This window comes from Rhinolophus sinicus, chromosome 3 (assembly GCF_057876585.1).
Source record: "Rhinolophus sinicus isolate RSI-liver-muscle chromosome 3, RSI-T2T, whole genome shotgun sequence".
Classification (NCBI taxonomy): Eukaryota; Metazoa; Chordata; class Mammalia; order Chiroptera; family Rhinolophidae; genus Rhinolophus; species Rhinolophus sinicus.
Genome location: NC_142503.1, coordinates 138066369 through 138093900, shown reverse-complemented (window position 1 = coordinate 138093900; position 27532 = coordinate 138066369). Strand labels below are relative to the sequence as shown.

Here is a 27532-nt window from a genome sequence, read left to right as displayed (position 1 = left end):
AACAATAAAAATAGAGAAAACGTCGCGCAGGGGGAACGCTAGGGTGTGTCTCCTGGGAACGGCATGCTGGGAGTTGCGCCTCCTCATTTTTCCAGGCGTCTCTCTCCTTCCGGCCGCTGGAGACGCTCGGGAGCCGGCTTCGGGGCCTCCCGCCGAGTGGCTCCTCAGCAAACAGCCGAGACTTTTCGTTTGGCGGGGCTGGCTCGGCTCAGTCGCGCGGGTGCCCCGCGCTGCGTACTTTTCTCCGGTCCTTTGATAACCGCCACCGCGGGCTTGGAACTCGCGGAGAGTTGTTAATTCACTGTCCCTCTCTTTTTAGTTCGGCTGAAGCTCGAGGGACTCACCATTTGGCTGAAATTGAGACGGGATTTCCCAAACTTCCTTTGGAAAAAAAAAACACCTAACGGCAGAGGAGAGTGAATTCATAGCGTATGGGCCCGCCTTTTACTTGAAATTTCTTATTTTGCCTTAAAAATGAGGAGTTGTCCATTGTAGTCTTAACAGTATATTTTTGTTTTCTTGAAAACGTTTAAATGCAGCCGTTAAATTAGTACACTCTCTCAGATGAACCAGTTCTTTGCCTGTGTTTTTCATGCCTTTCTTGACACCCCCTCTCTACCCCTAGAGTGTTACCTTGGTGCAGAAATGATCTGAGATATGGAGGGACCAAATTCTGACCGTTAGCCTTGGTAGCTAAGCACTAAGGGACTCAGCAAGCTTCCCAGGTCAACTTAGGGAACGAGTTTTAAGCTTTCCCTAAGGCTTGACGGCTCAGCGTGAGACTGAGGTTCTAGTCTCGCTGAGTTGTATTCATGATTGATCTGCTCTTGTCGGGCCTAGTGAAGATGTCTGCCTTCATATACAGCGTGACATCTGATAACAGGAGCTTCTTTTTATCTTGCGAGTTAGGGGTATGGGAGAAAAATCTTGATGTCTGCGACCTGAATGACCCTTTTCGGAGATTGCCTTGAAGCCCATCTGTAGATCCTGACGTTACCTTTTCCTTCCCAATTTTGAATCTTAACCATTTGCAGCTGTCCTCAGTCAAAGCTTTCTTTGCTTTGTTAATGTTTTTCTAATTGAACATGTCTTAAATGTCCTTATTGTCCAAGCCTTTATTTCTTATAAATCTTTTAAAAATGTAAATTATTTTTTGCCCCTAGTAAGGGCTGGTTTTTCTAGTTTTATGTCCTCTTGTTTTCCTAAAAATTCCCCTTTTGCCTGTTGGATCAACTTGAATACAGAAGAATTATTTTCTTAGGCACTCTGGTGGCTTGCCTGTGTTATGTTCTCTCTGGATGCATAACACCTGGTCTTGCCCTAGGCTACACACATCCTCCACTAGGAGCCTGGTTTTAGTTCAGGTTCCATTACCTTCTAAATGTGTGACTTTGGGGAGGTGTCTTAAATCTTTAAGCCTCAGTTTCTACATCTGTAAATTATTTGTTGTAGGCAACAAATATTTGTGCAAGCACTTGCTAGACCTTAAAATATAAAAATATAGGTTATTGATGTAGCTAAAAACGCTATATAACTTCTCACTTTCTTCCTAGTTGAATTAGGCCTTATTTTGTCAGTGTTTTATAGCTGAAGTAAATTGCATAATTCACTGGTTGACTATTGCTGATGTGGCAAAGGCAAGTAGCTGTTAAATTTAATCCGCTATAGAGGAACATTTATCTAGGGTTCTAAATACAAGAATACCCCAAGTGACAGGATTGTTCTAAAAGATACTTTTAAAAAAAGCATTCATCTTTTAAATTATAGTATTACACTAAAGAATATGCATGTATACTATGAATGATAGTTATTTCTACAAGGTAAAGTTTTTTTCTTTGTATATTTCTTCATTATTATTCTTTATAATGAGCATGCATCATTTTTATAAAAACAGTTGAATTTTACAAAACCAATGTATGGCACATGACTGATTGGTAATACTACAGCAGTCCAGTCCCTGAGCTGTGGCCAGGGTTGGGTGGGATGACACTTGCAGTGACATGGCAGCTGGATTGGATAAAATGATATATGTATGTACCATTAAACAGCCTCTAAATGTTCTGCTGGTTCATTTAGCTAAGGAAGGAAAGGTGGTATTACCCCATTTTATAGACAAAGAAACCAAGCCTGTCTTGCCCCAAGTCTTATGGCTTTCAGTTTTCCATGTATAAATTAGAGTTGGTACTTGCATGATCCTTTTCTCGTGATCACTCTAAAAAGATGAACAAAACTGAGTTACTCTCATATTTTTCTTTTTCTTGTTGCTTGGGGGTATGTGGCAAGGGAAGATAGCCCCACTCTCCTCAAAATGTTTAAAAAATCATAGATCTCTTTTATTTTCAAGTGTACAGATACTGAAAGAAGATTATTTGAAGACTGCTTTTGGAATCAAAAAGCATGGATCCCAGCAGTGACTACCATTTCCTCAATCAGATTTTGTGGAGAAGGGTGAAACTCACATTGGTTTGTGGTGTCTTTGAGGGAGTGCTCCAGCATGTGGACCCTAACAGGATTGTTGTCCTGAAGAAAGGTCTCATTTTATTTTGCATAATATTCTGCCTTTTAAGAGATTAGTAACTGGGTCTGGGTGATGGCTCTATGCTCCATTAGCAGCTGGGAAGGAGGCGTCATTCCTATTTTAGGGGAGGGTAGGATGAAGATTAGAATGCTCTTTTCCCTAGCAGAGCAACATGGCTGCTATACTAGCTTGTCCCCACTTTTATGCTTTTACTGAGGTGACAGCGGAAATTTTCAATATATAGAATTTTTTTTTAACAGGGTACTTTTTAAAATTTCCATATGTACCTTGAAATTAAAAATCACTCTGTTAAATAGAATTGCTTTTGGCTTCAACAGACAAATTCACAAAGACAGTAAGGAGTTAATTTTTTTTATGCAAAAGGAAGTCCAGAGGTAGGCTGCTGAGGAATAGTGCAGAGGCTCAAAGATGCCAGGATGGACCAGGTGTCTTGTGCTCCTGCTCTGCCACCTTAGTGATCATCTGTTATCCTCATGATGACTAGGTAGCCGCTATACCTCCCAGCTTCAATTCCAGTTCATTGTAAAGAGTACAGCTCAGGAACAGCCAAATGGAAGAGAGGCATAGGGCAAGCATGTGGAAAGGGGCTTGGAGTTTCCATGCCCTCACTGGGCATACCACCTTCCTCACTCCTCCACGTGTTCACCTTGAAGTTCCAAGATATAGTTTTTATTCAGCTACAATATTGACTTGCTAGGGTTGTTGTTTTCCTGGCATGGTAAGTTTTCAAGTTCACAATTCAAACATGTATAAATGGCCATTAAGAGATTAGTGTTATTGTTAAACCATACTATGAGTTAAAATAGACTCGTGGACTAGGATTGGATTATACTAGGCTTTTGCAATATTAAGTCATTCATTTATCATTTACTGATAGTTTTATATCCCAGGCACTGTCTTAGGTACCAGGGATACAGATAAGAATAATGTTGTCCCTGTTCTCCAAAATCTTAGTCTAGTAAGGAGACAGATAAGCAAGTAGAAAGATATACAGTAATGCAGTGTGATATCCTCTTTGGTAGATGGATGCACAGATGGTATGGAAACACAAAGGTTCAGGTAATTTAGATCTGGGACTGGTAGAGGCTTCCCAAACGAGGAATTGGTGATGGAACTTCATCTGGAGGAGTGGAGGGTAACTGGATGGGAAAAAAGGGGAAGTTGTTTTAAGTCAGTGGTTCTCAAACTTTATCTGTGCATCAGAATCACCTGGAAGACTTGTCAAAACAATGCTGGGCCCCCTCAGAGCTTCTGATTCTGAAGGTCTGGGTTGGGGCTCAAGTATTTGCATTTCTAACAAGTTTCTAGGAGCTGCTGATGCTGTGCTGGGGAAGCACACTTGGAGAGACCCACTGTTCTCAGCAGAAGTAGTAGCATGTACAAAAACGTAGAAAACTTGCTGCATTCCGATAACCTCAGTAAATTTCAGGATGAGGACGTGGTGAGAGAGAAGGCTGAGGCAGGCAGCAGACAGATGAGAAGGACCTTACATATCATAGCACTTAGACAATTCTGAAAGCAATAAGGACCAACCTGAAAGATTTTTCAGTGACAGGCATATACATTTTCAAATTAATTGCCTGAGAATTTTAATGTCGAGGAACCACACTCAGCTGTTAGAAACAGATTCACTTCCAGTGGCCTAAACAAATTAGGAGTTTGTTCTCTCGTATAAAACAAGGCAGACATCCTGGGGCTGCTGGGATGTTCCCCAAAGTTGGCAGGGATCCAGGATTCTTCATCTTTCTGCTCTGCCATCTTTAGTACGTGGTTTCAAATCTCAAGGTCATATGATACGTGGTGGAGGAGGAAGAAAGTTGGTGGGTTGGGGGGTGGGTGTTCCTCCCTTCTGAGTCAGTTACCTTAAAGAGATACCTTAAAAGTCCAGTAGACCACCATTACCACTGTCTTTGGGGAGACTGAACACGTTGCTAGTCTGAATAAATGGCACCAAGTAGACAACAATCAGTAAATGCCACATGCTTGTTCAGCAAAGCAGTCAGTCCCAATCAAATGCCTTGGTGTATTTCTCTCTAGTCTTTAATTACACAGATTTATATAGTTGACATAATAAGTCTGGTATACCCTTTATACATTTTTTTAGTTAATTCTATAACAAGCATTTTCTCATGTTATTTAAAACTTCAATTGAATGGCTAAATATTTTAAAGCAAAAGCTTAAAAACTTTCAAAATATTTGTTGATAAATTATAATTATAAAATACAATTTAGTATTTATATTTAATAATCATTTTCTTAGGAATAGTTCCTAGATATGAGTTACTGGGTGAAAGTTATGGATGTTTTAAATGTTTTTGATGCATATTTCCAAATAGTTGTGCAACGGTCTGTGCCTTACTTTGCTACTAGTAATGTGTGAGTGAATTATAGTAAATAATCTTGCACTGAGTTTTAAAAAAACACTCGTGTGTATCTTTCCTTAAGTTTTGCTAGTTTTATAGGCAAAAAGTGATATTGTATTTTTTATGTTTAAAAAATGTTCCTAAAGAGGCTGAACATATTTCTTTACGTGTTTACTAATTTTATGTACTACTTGGGCAAAGCAGGGAGTCACATTAATGACAGCAGTGTGAAGGAAGGATTAAAGTAGGGAGAAACTAGAGGCATGGAGAATAGACAGGAACTGTTCAGAGAATCAAGGGACCCAGTAAAGGGGAAATGATAGGGATTGGAGCTAAGACTCTGCAAGGAGTGGAGCAAGAAGACTAGAAAGGCTTAGGAGATGGGACAAGTAACCTAGTAATCAATTGTATAATCAAAGAGCAATGGAAAATTACGCCTACATTTATTATTCAGAAGATTAGGTGTATTAGTATTGTTGTTAGTTGATAGAAATGGGAAGAGGAGCAGGTTTGTTGGTCACTGGGAGAAGATAATGGTTTCAGTTTGAAAATCTTATAGTAACCCTGCTGTCAGTCAGTTCAAAATGTGAGTGGAGCTCAGAGAAATAATCCATACTGCAGAAATAACGGATGTCAGGACAAGGAAGTGGATGTGATCATTTAAGAAGAAGGAAAAAGGATGAAGAGCATAATTCTGGGGACTATCAATGTGTAAGAGGCAAACAAAGATGGTAGAGGCAGCTAAAGAGACTGGAAGGAGCAAATAAGGAAATGGTAACACTGGATACAAGATGTGTATTAAAATCTTGAGGCCTGGGTTTGGATGCTGACTGTCTTTTACTAGCAGTGTGACCTTGAACAAGTTATTCATACTTTCTGAGCATCAGGTTCCTCCATAATGGAGATAACAAAACGCCTATCTCATTGTGTTACTGGAGAATTCAATGTAGGCAAATAATGAGCAGAGTGCCTGGCTCTTACCATTGGAGCAGATATGAGGAAAGGAAAGGAAAGGACTCCTATCAAAGAGAGTACTGCTGGCTTGGACTGGTTGCTCAGTGTGGTAGTTCTGGGTAACTAGAAGGAAAAAAACTAAACATGGTATTCTGTAAGCCAAGAAGAAAGGACAGAACAGTCTCGAAGGATGCATGGAGCCAAGTATGACAAGACTCAACTTTTTTGGGGGGGATTTGAGAAATAGGCATTTGGTGATCTTTGACCTCAGTCAGAATATATTCTCTCAGTGGACGAGTAAGGGTAAAACTCAATTATTTTGGATTGCTGAAATGTGCAAATATACAGCTGCTGTGAGTACTTCCATCTAAAAAAAAGACACTGTACTGTAGACATGGCATTTAAATTTCTCCTAACTCCTCTACCTGTTCACAGAAGAGCCAGGAGTTGGATTGTTGTCCCTGACAATATTTTTGAGCATGTAGCATGGTATGAACAGTGTGGACTCTGGAAGTAGTCAGCTACCTTACTTTTTTTTTTCTGGAGTTAGGTGGAGTAAAAATCATTTATTTTTAGTTAACACTAGGAAACATAATAAGTAGTGTAGTCCTTAGCCCCAAGGGCCTCAGAATATTCTTGGGAGAAGTTTAAATCCAGTGTACGACTGTCACCCTTTTAGTTTCTACTGGAACATTCTGGTGTTCCCTCTGTTCTCTATGCTACTTGTTTCGAGGATATTGCTTTGTAAGTTATTACTGACTTCATTTCTTGGGGAAAATAGTTCGGTGATTTTTATAAAACTCAGACTTGGGCACTTTGGAGAGGCATCGTATTTTCTTACAGTTTTCTGGAATATTATTTTTTATTAACCTAATGAATTGTTTTCTGTAACAGTGAAGAATGTGGAGACTGGTAGAAGTGTCCCAGGAGTGAAGATGTTTTTTGGGCATGAGATTGTGAATGGTAAGAGTTTCATGTTTCCTGAACCCTGGTATTGGGATTTACAGTAGTAATAAATTCACTGCTCTGCCTCATTCCAATATTTTTTTAAAAAAAGATATTATCTTACCTTTAATATAGCATTTATGAACTCTTAAAGTTGGTATTTGAGAATTGACCCTTATCTTACTATGTTGGTAGAGACTATGAGCAGAATAGTCTTGGAGAATTTTAATCATCTTGCTTATACAACGTTAGGACTGCTACAATGTTAGGATGCTCATGCCTGGAGTCAGCCAGCAAGCAGAGTGAGGAGGCTGAACAGAAAGGAATGGTCTTGTTCAGCAAGCGAGCTTACCACTACAGGCTCACGATACATTCATAGTCCCTTGTCTGAAACCTTGGGGTCAAATGTTTCAGAATCCAGATTGTTCTGGACTTGTGGAAAACCTAACACATGGTCTATACTGTTCAATTATATAACATCTCAAGCTAGGCAGCACTCTGTAATAAAACACATTTATACAGAGAAAGGGGTGGATAATCATATTAAGTGGAATAGAATAGGACTATAAATAGAATGTCAATTAAGGTTTTGCTGCCAAAAAATTTTTGGTTTTCAGACCTTTTTAGATTTTGGAAATGCAGGAAGCAGACTTGTTCTTTCTGCCAGTTTCAAAAGCCATTTAACGAGAGTAGGTCCAATTGTTTGCCTAAAAGAATAGATATAGGACCTCATCTGGTCAGTGTGCTTCAAGCCAAATGGGCTAAGAGGAAAGGGTTGGAGCAAGAACTATTCTGGCTTTCAAGAACTCAAAAGCAGAAAGCCCTCCAAGGAAGAGTACAGATCAGTAAGGGAGTGAGAGATCTGGGACTTCGTAGAGCTGTGCATTTCTTACCATTGGGGCAGATGTGAGGAAAGGAAAGGAAAGGACTCCTATCAAAGAGAGAGTACTGCTGCTTGAAAGGTTACTGTTTTTGACAGAATTTAGGGGTAGATGAAAATTTCACCAAATTAGTGATTTCTGATCCAGACCCAGTTCAAGGCAGACAAGTCCAGACAGCTATCTAACTACTTTCTCACTGAGTATGTTACGGTAAACATTCTGTCCCTTGAACACCTTTTATAACGGTGGTGATGGTGGTGGTGGTAGTAGAGTGATTTTTAATTGTTCTAACTATTAGTCTTTGCAGAGGAGCAGAGCTCTGGACTGGCACAAAGCTAGGCTGTGGATGGATTTGTAAGAAGAAGTGAATGAATCACTACTGCCATCCCCTAACTCAGGAGAAGGCTGACCACTAACTAGCTTTGTGATCTGTACATGTGGATTTCATCTAAATTCTTGCTCAGAACTTGGCCTTTGTTCATAATTTTTAGGCTCAAAAGATGGCCTTCTCCTTCTTTGCCCTGTGACTCAATCAGCCATGGAGAAGTCTCCCTGAAAAGCACCTTGAATAAGAATTATCAAGATGAAGGATAATAATTGACTAATTAGTGAGTGGTTTTAGTGAATTTCACTTTCTCTGCCTCAGACTCAATACTTCTAGATGGTGCAGAGAAAAGAGACATTTGACATATAGTGTCCCTGAGAGGCTTTTTCCCTGAAGTACCTAAGTATACTTAATTGAATCTAAGATGCCATTAACCATAAGGGACACTGTTACTTTTCCCACGCTAAGACAGAAAAAAAAACCCTGCCGATTAAATTGTCAAGTGTATTTATTGTAAATTATATTCAATTTCAGAGCTGTTCAAAGTGCATCTTAGAATCAATGACACAATATTTCCCTACATTCCCTGCACTGCTAGGTTAAAAATAAATGGTTTCAGAGTCTCTGTGGAATGTTTTTCTAATATATCTTTTTTGATTTCCAATCTAGCTTTTATTACCCTGAAATATTAATGTTCCAGCCTGTAAGAGTGAAAGGGACAGATCTGTAAATTATTTCAGAGAGACACCCCAAGCAGTACATAGTGTGAGAGAAGGTGCATTAGGATGAGAATGAATAGGAAAGAAGAGATAGCTCTAGAACCAGTCTGCATGACCACACAGGTCCCCTGGAACAAAAAGGGTAAAGGGAAAATGTAGCGAGATTCCTAATCCTGCTGAATGACAAAGAAAGTTACATAGGGAAATAATATTAGGAGTCTTCACAACCTAAGTGTCCATCAATAGACGACTGGATAAAGCAGTGGTATATATACACAATGGGATATTACTCAGCCATAATAAAGAATGAACTCTTATCGTTTGTGGCAATATGGATAGACCTAGAGGGTACTATGCTTTGTGAAATAAGTCACACAGAGACATACAAATACCATATGATTTCACTTATATGTGGAATCTAAAAAAATAAACAAAACAGAAACTCATAGATACAAAGAACCAACTGATGGTTGCCAGATGGGAGGGGAGTTGGGGGGATGGGGGAAAAAGGTGAAGGGATTAAGAAGCTACAAAATAGTCACAGGGATGTAAAGTACAGCATAGGGAATATATTCAATATTATAATAACTGTGTATAGTGTCAGGTGGGTACTTATTGGGGTGCTCACTTTGTAAGTTATATAAATGTCTATACACCTATACAACTGAAATTAACATAATATTAGACACCAACTGTAATTGAAAAATAAATAACAAAAAAATATATTAGGAGTTTTCAGTACTTGGGATAGTCTTTTCTGCTCTATTATTGCTGGCCAATGAAAGCCCTATGTACGAACATTTCATTTCCAATTACTGTTTGTGGTGCACAAACTGTGGGTGGGGACAGACGGTGGTTAATTTATTCCAGATTGGAAAGTGTTGGGGATCATTTTTTTTTTCCAATTTTGTAGTGGAGCTACTGGATGAAGTGGAACAAGGTGCAGTGAGAGAATCGGCATCTTCTGTTAGGTATGCTGGGATCAGTTCTTAATTATGATGTTATCCAAATGTACACGTTAAGAGTAGAAAGCCTTAACTCTAATTGACTTGGCTGGGTAATTCCTAAAATGGCCTGAAGTAATAGAAATGAGAAGAAATTGATGTTTTCTTCCATCTTTAGATGGTATCAATGTAAGCAGTGGATGAATGGATCCTCTAGGAAACGGAGGTCCAGAGTTCTTAACATTCATGTATGGCAAAATCTGTGTATGGCGTTCGCAACAAAGAACAATTCACCTGAGTGTTATTTTTTGTAAACATAGTCTAAATACAGAAAGAACCAGGATGGATAAAATGAAAAATGAAGACCTACATGTATGTGAGCCTCCTTCTCCTGCCCCTGAAGCACCAAGCACCTCGCTGCTGAATGACCTCAAGTACAGCCCATCAGGTGAGTACTGGGCTCCCCATTGTGGTTCAGAATTCTTCAGAGTTGGCCTAACCCTGAGCCAGGGTCCTATAGGGAATGCTCAGCTAGGCCATTGCTTCTAGGCTCTGAATTAAAATAAAACATCATGATTCATTTGTTTATTTAATGTTCGAGGGCACACTATGTCCAGACATTAGAGATACCGAGCTGTGTGGTATCCATGCCTTCATTGAGCTCGTGTAGGAAACAGACACTAAATAATTAAATAAGATAAATTAGTATAATACATTGTACGCTAGTGCAAATGCTATGGAGCAAATAAATAGAAGAGAAGAAGTCTGTGGAGAGGGTGGTTTTACAATTTAGGGCACCTAGGCCAGGCCTCATTGAAATGGTGACATTTGAGTGGGTCAGAGCTGTACGGATATCTGTGGGAAATGTGTTTTAGGCAGAAAAAAGAAATGCACAGGTCCTCAGATAGGAACATGTTAGGATATTAACACACAGCAAGGAGAGTAGTAGGAGATGAAGTGGGGTCAGTGGGTCATGGAGGACGTTGTAGGTCATTGCAAGGACTTTGGCTTTTATTCTGAAGTGAGAAGAGAAGCCACTGGAGTATTTTTTTGCATGTATCATTTCCCTAATGGCTGGCTAAGGACGTTGAGGAGCTTTTCATGTGCTCATTTGCCATCTGGATATCCTTGGTGAAATGTCTTCATATCTTTTGCTCATTTTCTTATTGGATTATTATTATTCAATATTGGGAATTCTTTACATATTCTGGATACAAGTCTTTTCTCAGATAATTGCTTTGCAATATTTTCTGAGTCTGTGGTTTGGCATTTCATTCTCTTAAAGTATCTCTGAAGGAGTAGACCTTTTTAGTTTTAATAAAGTACAATATTTCCATTTTTTTCTTGGATTATGCTTTTGATGTCATATCTAAGAAAGTTTTTTTCTAACTCAGAGTCACAAAGATTTTCTCCTATATTTTCTTCTAGATGTTTCAAAATTTTAGATTTTACATTTAGGTCTATGATCCATTTTTAGTTAATTTTTGGATATGATATGAGGTATGGATCAAAGTTCTTTTTTTGTTTTTTGGGCATTGGATATCCAATTGTTCCAGCACCATTTGTTGAAAAGACTATGTATTCTCCAAAGTTACATTTGTACCTTTGTCACAAATCAGTTGTCCATATATGTATAGGTTTATTTCTGGGCACTATTCTGTTACATTTGTCTATTTTTCTATCTTTACAGCAATAATAGATTGTTTTGTTTACTGTTGATTTATACTTGGAATTAGGTGGTTTTAGTTCTCAAAGTTTGTTCTTTTTCAAAATTGTTTTGGCTATTCTATGTTTTTTACATTTCCCTATGAACTTTAGAATCAGCTTGTTAATTGCTACAAAAAAAAAAAAAAAAAAAAAAAGCCTGCTAGAATTTTTATTGGGGATTGCATTGAATTGATACATCAGTTTGGGGAATATTGGCATCTTAACCATATTGAGTATTCCAATCCATTAACCCAATCTCTCCATTTCTTTAGATCTTTTATTTCTCAGCAATATTGTGTAGTTCTCAGCATATGTCTTCCACATCTTTTGCCATATTTATCCCAAAGTATTTCATATTTTTATGCTATTGTAAATGGTATTTTTTAAAAACTTCTATTTCCCAGTGGAGAGATTTGAGCAGAAAAGTAACCTAATCTGACTTCTGTTTTAACAGGATCATTCTGGATGTTGTATAGGTACTGAAAGGAGGGCCAGGGTAAAAGCATGAGTATCCACTGGGAGGCTATTGAAATCATTGTAAGATGAGTGGGTGCGGTGGGGCTTGCACCCTAGTGGTGGCGATATGGTTAGACAAGAAGTAGTCAAATTCTGGATGTGTATTGTGGTGGAGCACACACGATGTATTGACAGATTAGATGTGGGTGTGAAAGAAAGAGGAATCAAGGATGACTTCAGGGGTTTGAACCTGAGCAGCCTGAAGTATGGAGTTGCTTTTAAACTGAGATGGGAAAGACTATGGGTGGAAAAGGTTTTGGGGAGTTGATTAGTTTAGTATAGGTCAACCTAAGTTTGAATGTAAGCATAGAGATGAGGAGAGAGGTCTAAGATGAAGCTATAAATTCAAGAGTTAGGCTATAGATGATATTTAAAGCCTTGAAACCAGATGAGCTAGATCACTAAGAGAGTGAATATGGATAGAAAAGAGAAAGTTACATGGACTGCGTCCTGTGCCCTCCCAAGTGTCAGAGGTTGGAGATGAAGAACGATATGTTATGCTGTATCTGTAATGTTTTAAATTGTATAATTAAAAAAATAATTAACTTTCAGGACCCAGAGAATTTTAAAAGTGTGGACATTGGCCCATCTCCAGTACTAATTTATTTTAAACTTATTTTTTTTCCCTATGAACATGCTTTTAAAAAGTGTATGTCTTGAGATATTCAAGATAAACCTATGAGGAGGAAAACATTACTAGATTATCGCAGGAAATGAGTCAATCATCCAGTTCATAAGATTATCATTGGTGGGGCTTTTGTTTCTTCTCGGTTGACAAACAGGATACTAATAGTGTTTTCTGTGTGGGCTGATGCAGGTGATAATGAAATAACATCAGACATTTGAGTTGTAATAGTGTAGGAGTTTATGAATATGGCTAAAATTCCTGGGAAGGCTCTTCTATTGCCAAGAAAAACAAGTAGATCTAATACCCTCATTCTCCTGCAGAGGAAGAGGAGGTGACATACACAGTCATTGATCAGTTCCAGCAGAAGTTTGGTGCTGCTGTAAGTATTGCCCCCAATCAGCCCCAGTATTGTCCGCCTATTGGTATCATGTCTACGTCTCACAAATTTCTCTCTCCTTATGAGATCATTGATGTTTTCCCTAATAATTGAACAAAATATTTGATGCCTTTTCTGTGCCAGGCATTGTTCTGAAGTCCGGGGTAAAACAATACTCAAGACAAAGTTCCAGCCCGCAAGGAGCTATCATTTTAATGCAAGAAAACAAACAAATAATTGTATATCAGCTGGTGACAAGTGCTATGATGAAAAATAAAGTGTGGTATGGTAAATCAAGTGACAGGGAGTTCCTATTTTATGTAGAGGAGACAGAGAAAACCTCTGTGAAGAGGTGACTATAACACAGACCTGAAAGAAGTAAGGGAGCTAGACATGTGGCTCTCCAGGTAAAGAACTTAAAGAAGGTGTAATTGGGAAGTGCAAAGGCCCTGGGGCCGAAGCACACTTGGCCGTGTGAAGGAACAGCAGAGAGGTCAGTGTGGCAGGACCACAGTGAAGAAGAGTGATAGGAAATGAAAGGGGACGGGACCGATCAGGGAGGGTGTTTAGACATAAGGATTTTGAATTTGACTTGAATGAGATGGACAGCCATTGACACTTTTAGAGGAGAGTTAGAAATTCTTATATTTTTAAAAAGATCATTCTAGATGCTCTATTCAGGCAGTTTCTCTATAATCATTTATTAATATGAGGTCTGGCAGTATTAATTATTCAGCCTAGGGTACAGTTCACAGGTGGACTTCAGAAGAATCAGTAGGCTTTCTGTTTGGACGTAAGCTTATGCTCATGGGTGCATTTTTTTAAGGGAGAGTTAGCTTTCAACAGATTCTTTTTTTTAAAAACTGTGTTTTTGAGATATAATTCACATGCCATAAAATTTACCAGTTTAAGATGTACAGTTCTCTGGCTTTTAGCTTAGTCACAGAGTTATATATCCATCACCACCATGAATTTTAGAACATTTTCAGTACCATCCAAAGAAACCCCCTACTCCTTCGCCATCACCGCTAACCTCTCTCCAGTCCCCCAGCCCCTGGCCACCACTAAACTATTTTCTGCATCTATGGATTTGCCTAGGACATTTCATATAAATGGGATCATGCAGTATGTAGTCATTTCTGACTGGCTTTTTTGCTTAACATAAACATTTTCAAGGTTCATCTATATCAGTATTTCACTTATTTTTATTGCCAAGTATTCCTTGGTATGGATATACCACATTTCATTTATCCTCTCACCATTTGATGGACATTTGGGTAAATTTCTACTTTTTGGCTATTATGCATACTGCTGCTATGAACGTTCATGTACAAGTTTTTGTGTGGGCATATGTTTTCATCTCTCTTGGATAGATACCTGGGAGTAGAATTGCTAGGTCATATTGTAATTCTATATTTAATTTTTTGAGGATTGGTGATACTGTTTTCCAAAGCTGCTGTACCGTTTTACATTCCCACCAGCAGGAGATGAGGGTTCCAGTGTTACCACATTCTTACCAACACGTGTTGTTATCTGTCATTTTGATTATAGCCATCCTAGTGCTGTAAAACGGTACCTCATTGTGGTTTTGATATGCATTTCCCTGATAGCTAATAATGTTGAGCATCTTTTCATGTGCTTATTGGCTATTTGTATATCTTCTTCAGAGCAATATCTATTCTTTTGCCCATTTTTAAATTAAGTTATAAGAATTCTTTATATATCAACAGATTCTTTAAAGAGTCCATGACAACAATAAGAAAAAAACGGGATAAGAACTTTTGCTTTGGAAATTCAAAGAGGTAGTTGGAAATTCTTATCAATAGGGAAATACAGCTTTTGTTCCCAGTTCTGCAGCCTTCTTGTTAACTGAGAATGGAACTGAAATTCAGTTCCCTTTTTCCATCAGTGATTAAACATACCCAGAATGTAGAACAGTTTATGCTCTCAGAAGGAAGATATTGTGTTACTGTCACTCATATTCTTGAGTAATTTACCTACTTGTAAAATGGGGAGAATCTTGTATCGTATGGATATTTTCATAGATTAAGGGTCTTAGAATTATATAATGTTTTGAAATTGGATAAGATTATAGATAATCAAAGGACCAGCATGTATTCCAGGGATATCACTGTTTCAGTTTCGAGTAACTTAATGAATCCAAGACTTTAAGAGACCTGTTGAGTCCTTATTTCTCTGACTCTGAGCAGTAGATGCTGTGAGACTCCACCACTTTGTGAGTTCCCTTCAGGTACGGTAAATTGCCCTGTGTTTGGGCGCTGTTCTTTACATGAGGAATCAGGTCATAAAGACTTGAAATCTTTTGATGTAGTATCAGTGGTGACAAAAGCTACCTGAGTTTTCAACTCTTCTTAGCATTTGGGATGTGAGTGATATATTTTCCAGTTGTAGAATAATTTTACAAAAACAAAAAAGAGGATCAGAAGTGTTCAATGTGATGTGTGTGTATGTGTGTGAGAAGCAGACTGTTGTTTTGGATTAGTCAGATGCTATGAGTTTAAAAAATAGGATCCACTTTGTGTATTACTGTCCATTTTACTTGTGCTATTCATGATGTCATAATTACATAATTAATTCCCTGGAGAATTTTATTTTCTTCCTTTTCTTACCAGATGCTCCACATCAAGAAGCAGAATGTCCTGAGTGTGTCAGCAGAAGGAGCCAACGTGTGTCGTCATGGGAAATTATGTTGGCTTCAGGTAAAAGATAGGTTTTTGAAAACATTTTTGTAGATTCACTGGTTAAGTTTATTTTAATTGTCTTCTTTATGTCACCCCAGTGTCACTGTCCTATAACTTATTTGAAATGCTTTCACTCTCTTAGAACTCAGTTTATTCTTTTCAAAAGAAAAGAGCTTCTGTCTCTTTATAGATTCACTGTTATAATCATCATTACTGTCTCACAGTCTCTACTTGAGATCTTTCCCAGCTCTGTTCTCTCTCATTAGACACATGAAGAGTTTCTCGTCTTTCCTTTTGGTTGGTAGCATTCCACAGCGGAGTTCTGCCACGTCATTTTTATTTTCCTGGACCTGGGAGATGTCAGGTGTGGGTTCCCATTGTATCAAAAGATGTGGCCGTTTCATCTACTATATAGAAACCAGCAGACAGAATCAAGGAAAATGAGGAAACAAAGGAATATGTTCCAAACAGAAGAACAAGATAAAACCTCAGGAAAAAAAACACCTTAATGAAACAGATAAGTAATTTACCAGACAAAGAGTTCAAAGTAATGGTCATACAGAGGCTCACTGAACAGGGGAGAAGAATGGATGAACACAGTAAGAACTTTAACAAAGAGATGGATAATGTAAGAAAGTACCAAATAGAAGTCACAGGGCTGAAGAATATAGTAACTAAAATGAAAACTATACTAGAGGTGGGGTTCAATAGCAGACAAGATGAAGCAAAAGAAAGAATCGATCAACTCAAAGACAAGGCAGTGAAACTCAACCAAACAGAGCAGCAAAAAGAAAACAAAATGAAAAAAAAAAAGTGAAGAGCGCTTAATGGTCTTATGGGAGTTCACAGCCTACACTCCTTGAAAACAGCTCTGTAGGCCACAAAATGTGTGCCAAACCTGAAGCCTGCCCGTCAGGCTGAAGTTCCAAGACAAATATCAAGACCTTCTTAACAGAAAAACCGGGAAGTGTGTCCCAGTTTACTGTCTGCAGCTCTGGGGGTGGTAGCCTGCCAAGAACTGTCTCTAGGGTTGCCACAATCCCATGGGGACCCAGGAATGCAAGCCATCACCCTCTAGCCACCAGAGGCAGGTGATCAAGGGGCATCCCCTGGGCAGAAGCCACAAAAACTGGGGCACCAGACACGAAAAACACAGAGACACCTACTTTTAACATGTTGAAATGTCTCTATTTCCTCTTTTCTAGTAACATGCTTATTGTTCTCTCTGTATTCATCAGTTTTACAAATTATCTATTAACTTTTATTGTGATAAATAAAGATTTTGCTCCCTTAGAGCACGCATGCCTCCCTGGATCCTCCCAATTTAGTTATATACCAATTTTTGGTTAAGGCAAGATTCAGGCTGTATGTGATTATAACTGTACCTATTGTTCCCTGCTGAGCCAAATAAGATTGTTTCTTTTCTTGCACAACTTGTTTTTCATAGAATTGATAATTGCCTCATCTTAGTAGCTTTGTTTTCTTTGCACCTGTGACTAACCCTTCCCATACCTTCCCCCCAGTGTAGTTTTTCCACACGCTTACCTTTGTCCTGCGAAACTGCGTTGCGGTTTTTGTCTTGAAACCCTCTTCCCTGGAGCCTTCTACCCTCCTGTTCCAATCAGGCTGTTGTTCTCAAGGCTGCAAGCTGCAAGGGAAGCGGTCTGGAGGCTCACAAGTCAGTGTGAGGACTGTCGTTTTCCAGTCCATGACCTAAGCCTCCTCTATGTCTTATGTTCCCGACACTAGAGCCTCTCTGGTTGGATTTATCCAGGGAATACAGCTTCTGTCCTCTGTGGGGGTGGAGGGGAATGGGTGCAGATAACGTAGAGGCTTCCTTCTCCTCCAGTCCCCCAGCCCCATTTCCAGCTCCTCATTTTTCTTAGTGTCTGGCACATTTAATTCCTTAACCCTTATTTATTTATTTATTTTATTTATTTTTGTTTGTTTCTTTGTTCTGTTTTGTTTTCCCTAATCTGCTTCCTTTCTGTCAGAATTTCCCACTGATTTTCTTTAAATTAGTTAAATATTTAATCTTCATCTGTGGCCAGATATTTTCAGATATAATAATATGTCTTAGATGAAGGTAGCAGATAATTTGTTGAGAGTCATAAACTTTTTATATCTTTTGGCCCACTTAGGGCCACTTCTAGAAATCTATCCTAAATAATTCAAAATATGAATACAAAAATATGTGAGAACCTATTCGTCTTTGAATGGCATCCTTTGTAATGGTGAAAAATCAGAAACCACTTACATAGTTCATAATAGGAAACGTTCTAGTACATTTCATAACTCTTATGTGGCTGCCAAAAAATTGATGACAGGTGCAATATAGAAAAATGTTTGGAAGTTTATGAATGGAAAAAGCAGGATATAGATTTGAATGCATATTATTAAAGCCATGTGCACTTTTTGCATATGAAAAACTGGGGGGGGAGTATTGTATGGCATGCCTTGATTCGCTGAAGAAGTGTGTATCAGCCATCCATGTGCCTGGCTCTTTCTAGTTGTTACACGTATAGTGGTGAATCTGACATAATCTCTTCCCTCATAGAGCTTACAGTATAGCAGAGAATTACTTTCGAAACGTGTAGTGTCTGTTTAATTTTTTTTTTTTTAAGATTTTATTGGAGAAGGGGAGCAGGACTTTATTGGGGAACAGTGTGTACTTCCAGGACTTTTTTCCAAATCAAGTTGTCCTTTCAATCTTAGTTGTGGAGGGTGCCGTTCAGCTTCAGGTTGTTGTACTTTCAGTCTTAGTTGTGGAGGGCGCAGCTCAGTTCCAGGTCCAGTTGCCGTTTCTAGTTGTAGGGGGTACAGCCCACCATCCCTTGCGGGAGTCGAACTGGCAACCTTGTGGTTGAGAGGACACACTCCAACCAACTGAGCCATCTGGAAGCTCAGCGGCAGCTCAGCTCAAGGTGCCGTGTTCAGTCTTAGTTGCAGGGGGCACTGCCCACCATCCCTTGCGGGACTCGAGGAGTTGAACCGGCAACCTGTGGTTGAGAGCCCACTGGCCCATGTGGGAATTGAACCTGCAGCCTTTGGAGTTAGGAGCACGGAGCTCTAACCGCCTGAGCCACCGGCCTGGCCCTGTTCAATTTTTATAACTAAAGAAATGGGGGGAAAGAGCAGGGATTGACTATTTTAGGTGTCAGATTCTAGTAAACATCATGAAGGGTTTGAGAATGTGCCAGGTAGACCCAGTCATTGTGCTGTAGCAATAGTTAGCTCCTGAAATGACAAAGATGGCATCAGATTTCAGGTGGCTGACCCCCTAACCCCATTTGGATCTTTTTTTCTTTTTGCCTTCCACAGTCTGATTCAGTAGATTATCCAGCTGTACTGCCTTTGTGACTTTTATGACCAGAAATAATCTAGAATTCTTATAATTGTACAAAGTTGATCTATAAAGCAGTATTTTACATCCTACCATTTGTGCCCGTGTATTTGTTGCCTGTTTTATATTGCTAGTGGGTAGGGATCTTCTCTTATGAGTAATTTTATATAGTACCTAACACAATCATTGTGGAACTCGGAAAAATAAAATAGTATTTTGTGTTATTAACAATGAAATGCTGTTCATTCCCCTTAAACCTGTAATCCCTGGGGTATTAGAATGTCATAAGTAAGACTGGTAAAACATTAAAGTTGGGACTGTAAAAAGTGAAAAGCTAAGTCACCAGCTTGTCTGTTTCTTTCCTTTTGAAAATCACAATGATAGAGTCTTTTTTTTTTAGATGAATGCAAACCCATTTTCCCTAAGAATCATTGAGTGCCTATTGTTTACTTTGAAAGTGAGAATGCTAAATATTTTATCACATGTTCTTTCTTGATCCTCAGATCCCCTTTCCTAGTTCTTGTCCTATAACATGTGTGTCTGGATGGTCTATTGTAGGTGGCCACAAACAGTCGAGTTTACTTATTTGATATTTTCCTTCTGGGAAGTCGTGCTTTCAACAATGGACTTCAGATGGTGTTAGAAGACAAAAGAATTTTGAAGGTGAGTGTGTAAACTGATTCCTCTGCTAGTAAAATTAGCAACCATGTTCTGATTACTCTGTCTCTATCTTCTGATTCCTTAGGTTATCCATGATTGTCGTTGGCTTTCTGATTGTCTCTCTCATCAGTATGGAATTTTGCTGAATAATATCTTCGACACACAGGTACATGCAGGGAAACACTGGATTCAGTCCAGTGTACACAGCTCCTGTAGAAAATGGGCTTCATTTGATGAGTGGTAGAAAGTCTTTTTGTGTGTGTGCCCGATTCCTGCCCACTTCTCATATAAGATGTTTATACAACATGTGAGAACATTTGGTAAACTGTAAAAGCACTTCAGAAAAGGTACTCAAAAGTACTTAGGATTTTTCCCCCCTCATTTTGCTCTAGAATTTGTCAAATAAGAAGCAAACTCCATACTCTATAACATTCAGAAACTTGAACAATTTGGGGGTAAATCAGAAGCGTGACATGGGACACTAATATGAGGTGACTAATCACATCTCTGCCTTTGCCACATATGTATCAGTCAAGGTTAGTGGCTAGTTGGCATCTAGCTCAGAGATGTACGTTGTCCTAGATATGCCCCCAAAGCCTATTATGGCCCCAGGTAGCCTGAAGATACATGATTTTTCTCTTCGCTAGAGGACCCTAGAGATCTGTAGACTTCACCAGCTCTTAGAGTTGATTTGGCTGTGAGAGCAGTAAAACCGCTAGTTTTCACAGGGTTCTTCTTGGTTTATGCCAGTGAAAGGGAGAGCTTGTATATATATATAAGCCTAAAGCTTTTGGAGAGGGATTAAAATAATGAGTTGGCCAATTATTTTTGAATAGAAATTCCTAAAAGTTCAATTTCATGTTATTATTTGTAGTTCAAGTCTGCTCTTTATGTGTCTGCTCTTAATGAACTTTACACCACTTCTCTTGTTTACATGATCCTTTGGACCTTCTTTCAGGATCTTTCACTGTGTAGAGATGGCTTCTGTGCTTACTCCAAAATGTAAGAGAATTGCTCCTTGTTCCCTTGAGGCCATCAGGCTCCTTGATTAGACCTCATATGTATTGTGTAATGAAGACATTGGCATATCTTTCCATATTTTTCTTTTCAGATTTTCACAGTGCAAGAAGCAGGAATTGAGAGTTTTTCCAACAAGTTTTTTTATTTACTATGATGTATGAGTTTCCTGGAACAAATCACCACAAATTTAGTGGCTTAAAACAACATAAATTTACTCTCCTATAGACCTAGAAATCCGAAGTCTGAAATCATTTTTACTGGGCTAAAGTCAGGGTGTCAGCAGGGCTCATTTCTTCTGGAGACTCTGCAGGGAGAGTCTGTTTGCTTGCTTTCATCAACCTGTATTCTTTGGCTTGTGCTTCTTTCATCTTCCAAGTGCTTAACTCCAATCTCTGCTGCCGTCATCATATCACCTTCTCCTCTAACTGGAGTAAAATCTCCCTCTGCCTCCCTCTTATAAGAACACTTGTGATTACATTTAGGGCCTACCCTCATAATTCATGATAATCTTCCCATCTCAAGATCCTTAATATAATAACAGCTGTTAAGTCCATTTTGCCATATAAAATAACATTCATAGGTTCCAGGAATTAGGGGGTAGCTATCTTTGGAGGCCATTATGTAGCCTTCTACACACACATAATTATTCCAATTCTTAAGAAAAATAATTTTTAAATTTTATCTTCCTTTCCCCATTCCCCAGACACCAAAGAGTAATAAATAACAACAAGGCAGGCAAATGAAAGAAGTGGAAAAGAAAGTAGACAAGGACACATTAAAGTTGGGTGATCCTTTTTTTTTTTCTCCTTTTTTTCCCCCTAATTTTTCAGAATAAGTTACTGAACAACTTTAAATTTTCTGATAGCATTGTCAGTCATGTGGCTCCTTGGAAAAAATGGTATTTAAAGACACTTTTCTAAATACATTTCTGCCAGGAGATAAATTGCTGTATGTATTCTACAGACTGGTCTGTTTGTCTTTTTTTAATGCTACAGGTGGCAGATGTCCTTCAATTTTCCATGGAAACAGGTGGCTTTCTTCCAAACTGCGTCAGCACTTTACAGGAAAGTTTAATAAGACACCTTAAAGTAGCCCCTAAATATCTCTCCTTTCTGGAAGAGAGACAACAGCTGATTCACGTGAGTATTAAAGGATAGCCCATCTGGCATTAATTTTTTAAAGTGTTTTCTGAGTGGGATGCTCAGCATAATCTATAGAGAAATGATAGCAACCATATAAGCTTAGGAGCATTTCCAAAATCTTAGTTGTTCAGAATGGGGACGGTTTGTGGTCTCAAGTAGATAAGAGCCAAGATCCAGATTTGTTGTTTATCAATTAAAAAGCATTCTGAAATAAATTTTTAAGTTGAGACAAGGAGGGATTATGTGGAGAATTTGAACTAAGGCGATGGAGCAAAAATTATCCCAATTATTTCTCCCAAAGTAAGGTAGATTTTCTTTATCTCCTGATAGTCTTGCATGCGAATTTGGGTCATGACCATATTGACTACAATTTTGGCCAGATAAGCAAGTTTGCTGCCTCCAGCTTTAAATGAGGAGTCCTGATATTTCTCTCTCTTTTCCTCTCTCTCTCTGTCTCCCCTGAATATTTCCCCTGACACACACACACACACACACACACACACACACACACACACACACACACACAGTATACCCACACAAAGTGTGTGCGTTCTCAGAGGGCTAGCCAAAGTGTGAAAGTAGAAGGTAATAATTGAAGAAATGGCAGTAATAGTATTTTAAGTAAAGCAACACTTACAGTTATTATCTTTAAGGTTTTGCTTACTATTCAGATAAAATTGTTCTGGTGTTTCTAGGAAAATCCAGAAGTGTGGTTCACACGACCTCTTTCACCCTCCTTACTAAAAATTTTGGCTCTGGAAGCCACCTACCTGCTACCCCTTCGCCTGGTCCTCCTGGATGAGATGATGTCTGACCTAACCACCCTGGTGGACGGGTACCTCAACGCCTACCGAGAAGGGTCTGCAGACCAGCTGGGAGGCATGGAGGTAGGTGCAGCCCTCTGGGGCTGTGTCTTGAGAACTTCCACTTTTGCCTTATTCCTCTTGGAGAGCATAGTTATACCCACTCTTCACAGCTGCAGCAAATTTCATGAGGCTGCCTCTGCGATAAATATTCTTGAAGGGACTAGAGTTTGGGCTTAATCCATCTCCTTGAGCTCTTTTTCACAATATTATGTTTCCAATAAATATTTCTGTCAAGAATGAGTAAATTTAAGATTTCGTTAGTTAACCTTTTCTTAAAGATTATTTTAAATTAAAACATAGCTAACATATATTTATATTAGTTTCAAGTGTACATCATAGTTATTCAACAATACCCACCTAGTTCTATACAGTGATACTTACTACATTACTGATTTTATGCCCCATGCTAAAGAAGTGATCACCATAATAAGTCCAGCAACCATCTGACACTCGTTAGTTACTTTTATAAAACCAGCATTTTATAAGAAAACGATATCCACGAGTTGGGAACTGATGCCCTAAGGCCAAATCTGACCGATGGCCAATTTTTGTACAGCTCACTAAGAATGTTTTTTTACAATTTTAAAAAATAGTAAGAAGGAGGAGAAGGAGAAGGAGGAAAAAGTATGCAGCAGAGACAGTTTGAGGCTCACAAAATATTTACTAAAATATTTACTATTTGGTTCCTTACATAAAAAGTTTGCAGGCTGCCGGTATAAACCATTCTCACTTCAGAATACTGATGCAGAATCCTAAATAAAATGCTAGCATTTTTGGTATGAACCACACTTAGATATATTATACTTTTCTTTTAATGTGTCACTGGATTCTAGTTGCAAACATAGTTCAATGTTAGGAAGTTCTCCATCTTACTGGAGCCAAGAAAGTCTTATGATTACCTCCTAAATGCTGAAAAAAGTATTTCATAACTTTTTGTATTTTGCTCTCACTGTTTAACAAAAAAAGAACAACATAAAAATCCTTGCATACCTTGTTCGATTAAAGAATTTTAATATTTTTTATCATTGTAAAACCCAGGATAATTTTATAACTTTTTGTATTTTGCTCTCACTGTTTAATGTTCAAAAAAATTAAAATTTTCTGTTTACATTAGTGATTAAAATTGGAATAGATACTTTAACATGAGAAAACATGTATCTCAAGTAAGAAGACTACATAATATTTTATTGGGAACACTAAAAGCATTCCCATTAAAATCAAGAGAAAAATTTTAAATGGTGACTATCACCATTACTTTAATATTTTTGAAGCTATTAGCCAATGGAATTCTTTTTGAAGATTAATTATAAAAATTGAACAGGAGCAATCAGAATTATGACATTCCTATGCTACAACTAAAAACTGAAGAGAATCAACTGAAAAAGACAACCACAAACAAAAAGACAATTTAGTAAAATGGGTACAAATATAACATAAAAATTAATAGCTTTCCTATATCCATATACACAGCTGGAAAATATAATGGAAGACATCAATTTATAATTCCGTGTTTCCCCAAAAATAAGACCTAGCCGGACAATCAGTTCTAATGTGTCTTTTGGAGCAAAAATTAGTATAAGACCTGGTGTTATATAATTTATATTATATAACACCAGGTCTTATAGTAAAATAACACCAAGTCTTATATTAATTTTTGCTCCAAAAGACGCATTAGAGCTGATTGTCCAACTAGGTCTTATTTTCAGGGAAGCACGGTTGTAGCAAAAAGATTACTTAGAAATAAGTCTAACAAGAAATGTGGAATATAGAGATGAAGAAAACATTAAAATATTACTGAATGACATAAAAGAGAACTTGAATGGGAACACTGTATTTTTAGTTTCCAAGAAAAATATTAACACCAGTATTATTTTGGAAAACTGTGATTATAGAGTTTATAGAGATCAATAAACATAAATAAGTCCTGTCAACTATTAAAACATTATAAATCTACACTAAATAAAACAGTTTGTGACTGGTGTAGTGTAGGCAGATCAATGGAACAGAGTAGAGAATTCAGAAATAGATCCAATATATATCTGCCAGTACGGTTGTGATAAAGTAGAATTTCCCATCAAGAAGAAAAAGATAATTATTAAGGAAAAGGCCTTAGACAATTGACTGACTATTGTGAAGGAGGAGAAGCACAGCTGCTGCTAGATTGCTATCTCTTTCATTACACCAAAACAACCCCTATGAATCAAGTATTTATGTAAAAAGTAGAATCATAAAATTATTGGAAAAAACAGAATTAAAAGAAAATGATTTCCCAGTAGGGAATGCTTTTCACCTCCCCAACTTTACTGAGGAATAATTGACAAAATTAACTGTATATATTTACAGTGTACATCTTGTTGGTACATATGCATTTGTGGAATGATTACCAAGATCAAGATAATTAATACATCCTTCACCTCACACCTCGCGTAACCTTTTTTGTGTGTGGTGAGAATGTTTAAGACCTACTCTCAGCAACTTTCAAGTATACAGTATCAAATTATTAACTATAGTAACCATGCTGTACATTATATCCTCAGAACTTATTCTTATAACTGAAAGTTTGTACCCTTTGACTTACATCTTACCATTTCCCTCTTCCCCCAACCTCTGATAATCACCACTCTGTTCTGTTTCTATAAAATCAGCTTTTTAAAAAAGACTCCACATATAAGTGGTATCATACAGTATCTGTCTTTCTATGTCTGGCTTATTTCACTTAGCATGCCCTCCAAGTTTACCGTGTTATCACAAATGGCATAATTTCCTTATTTTTATGGCTGAAAATAATATTCCACATCTTCTTAATCCATTCATCCCTTGATGGACACTTAGGTTGTTCCCATATATTGACTATCGTGACTAATGCAATGTAAATGGAAGTGCCTATATCTCTTTAAGACAGTGATTTCATTTCCTTTGGATTTGGTAGTTCTATTTTTAATTTCTTTGAGGAAATGCCATACTGTTTTCCATAATAGCTGTACCAATTTATATCCCACCAACACTGCATAAGAGTTCCCTTTACTTCACATCTTTGCCAACACTTGTTATCTCGTCTTTTTTATAATAGCCACCCTAACAGGTGTGAGGTGACATCTCATTGTGGTTTTGATTAGCATCTGCCCGATGATTAGTGTTGTCCAGCATCTTTTCACCTATTGGCCATTTGAATGTCTTCTTTAGAAAAATGTCTATTTAAGTCCTTTGCTTATTTTTTTAATCAGATTATGTATTTGCTATATCGCTATTGACTTGTAAGAGGGAATGATTTTCTATGCAACACAAAGATACTTAGAGCTCTTAAAGGATTAATAAATTTGACTTTAATATTTTTGTATGGTGAAAATACTGTATACAAAATCAAAAGGCAAGCAACCTAGGAAAAATTGTCTCATGTAACAAAGAGGACATTTTCTTAATGCATTTATTATTGTTGTATTTCTATAATCAGTTGAAAAGGGAGACTTACTTTTTACTGTATAATCTTGATACACACACGCACACTCTACACACAAAACTAGATTCAAAATATTTACTTGAAAAATAGTACTACTATAATTGCAGACACTAGAGGGTGCTGTGAGAACACATTTGAATAGCATCTCGCTTGCCAAATACTGTTCCATATAGCAGAAGTGATTTTAAGGAGCATATTCAGAAGTTTAGTTATAGTAGACTTGTGTTCATTTTCTTTTCTTAGCCTTCATGTATGGAGCTTCCAGGGGAACTGCTTCAATTCAAGGACTTCCAGAAGCAGCGCAGAGAGAGAGCTATGAAAGAATACAGGATGAATGCAAAGGGGCTCCTACTAAGGACAGAGCTACGTCCAAAGAAATCAGTGACAGAGACAGCAGGGAAAGAGGGAAAAGTAAGAGGTTTCTTACTTTGTGAAAATTCTAGGCTAAGTAAAGCTCCGAGTTTCATATCTCACGGGGATGTAAATTTTCTGAAAGAACAAGCTAAGAGTAAACAAACTACAAATCCTCCACAGTTACCTCCCATAAAGGAAGGCGCCATTGCGGATTCCAGTAACAAAGTCATTTGCCCTGAGTCAGAAGGGTCGGAGGACCCGAAAATAAATAAAAAAGGATACCTTCAGATACCCAAAAAGGAGTTTCAGACAAGTTTGTCTTTGAAAGAGGAGATAGAAAAGTTACTGATGGTGGAAAACAAGGAAGATTTAAAATGCACCCAACAAGATGTTTCAGTGTCTCCTTCCCTTTCTCAGGAAACCAGAGTGTCTCCAAGTGACAACTTTCATCCTTTTAGAAAAGCTGTGCTTTCTACACTTCCTCCCTGTCCAGCCTTGGAGAAGATTCCTGAATAAATCCGTATTCATTTCTACCTTAGAGATTGGCAATTTGTTGTTGAGGCCACAGAGGTGGTTCATTTCCCCTGCCATCAGGGCCTCCCTCAGTGCTTAAACTTCTCATGTTGTAAATTTACTTATGCCTCAGTCATGGGCTTCGGGGAAAATTGCATCCTCTTGCTTAAATTCCTGGAATTTGATTAAGATGGGAATGAATAAGTTAAATAATAGACGAAGTAAATTTTCTGATTAGGTCACTGGGTAGAAATGTTCCCAGTGGCCAGAGTGAATTATTTCTCATAATTTGGGTTTAGAGGATTTAAAGAAGGGAAAAACTTTGGTCTCAGTGTCTGAAAGAATCTATACTTTTAAAATTTGGTTGTGTTTTTGTTTGAAGAGGTTTGGTAAAACTCTTAGTCATAAGTTTAAAAATAATCGGTACAACTTTATTAATGACAACTTTATTAATGACAACTTTATTAATACTCTTTTGCTTTTTAAAATATTAACTTTAATTTGTCAGTTATACTTCAATAAAGCTGAAAAATATTCACTTTGTTATTGAATGTTTTGTCTGTCTTATGTCATAGACA

The 27532-nt window shown here is 37.9% G+C and overlaps 1 protein-coding gene across 2 annotated transcripts; it reads left to right on the top strand.

Annotated features, from left to right (window-relative positions):
- Nucleotides 1-115: 115 nt before the first annotated feature.
- Nucleotides 116-27532, top strand: EXD1 (exonuclease 3'-5' domain containing 1). 2 transcript variants are annotated; one of them, XM_088797152.1, is made up of 12 exons: nucleotides 116-435; nucleotides 2352-2530; nucleotides 6751-6819; nucleotides 9640-9697; nucleotides 9991-10118; nucleotides 12842-12900; nucleotides 15531-15617; nucleotides 19501-19605; nucleotides 19688-19768; nucleotides 21618-21761; nucleotides 22460-22651; nucleotides 26331-27532. In XM_088797152.1, the coding sequence occupies exons 2-12, from the start codon at nucleotides 2398-2400 to the stop codon at nucleotides 26955-26957; spliced, it is 1683 nt and encodes a 560-aa protein (XP_088653278.1). In that variant the 5' UTR covers nucleotides 116-435; nucleotides 2352-2397; the 3' UTR covers nucleotides 26958-27532. The 2 variants fall into 2 exon arrangements, with proteins under 2 accessions (XP_088653278.1, XP_019581124.3); XM_019725565.3 differs by having other exon boundaries at nucleotides 292-429; nucleotides 2345-2530; nucleotides 26331-27104.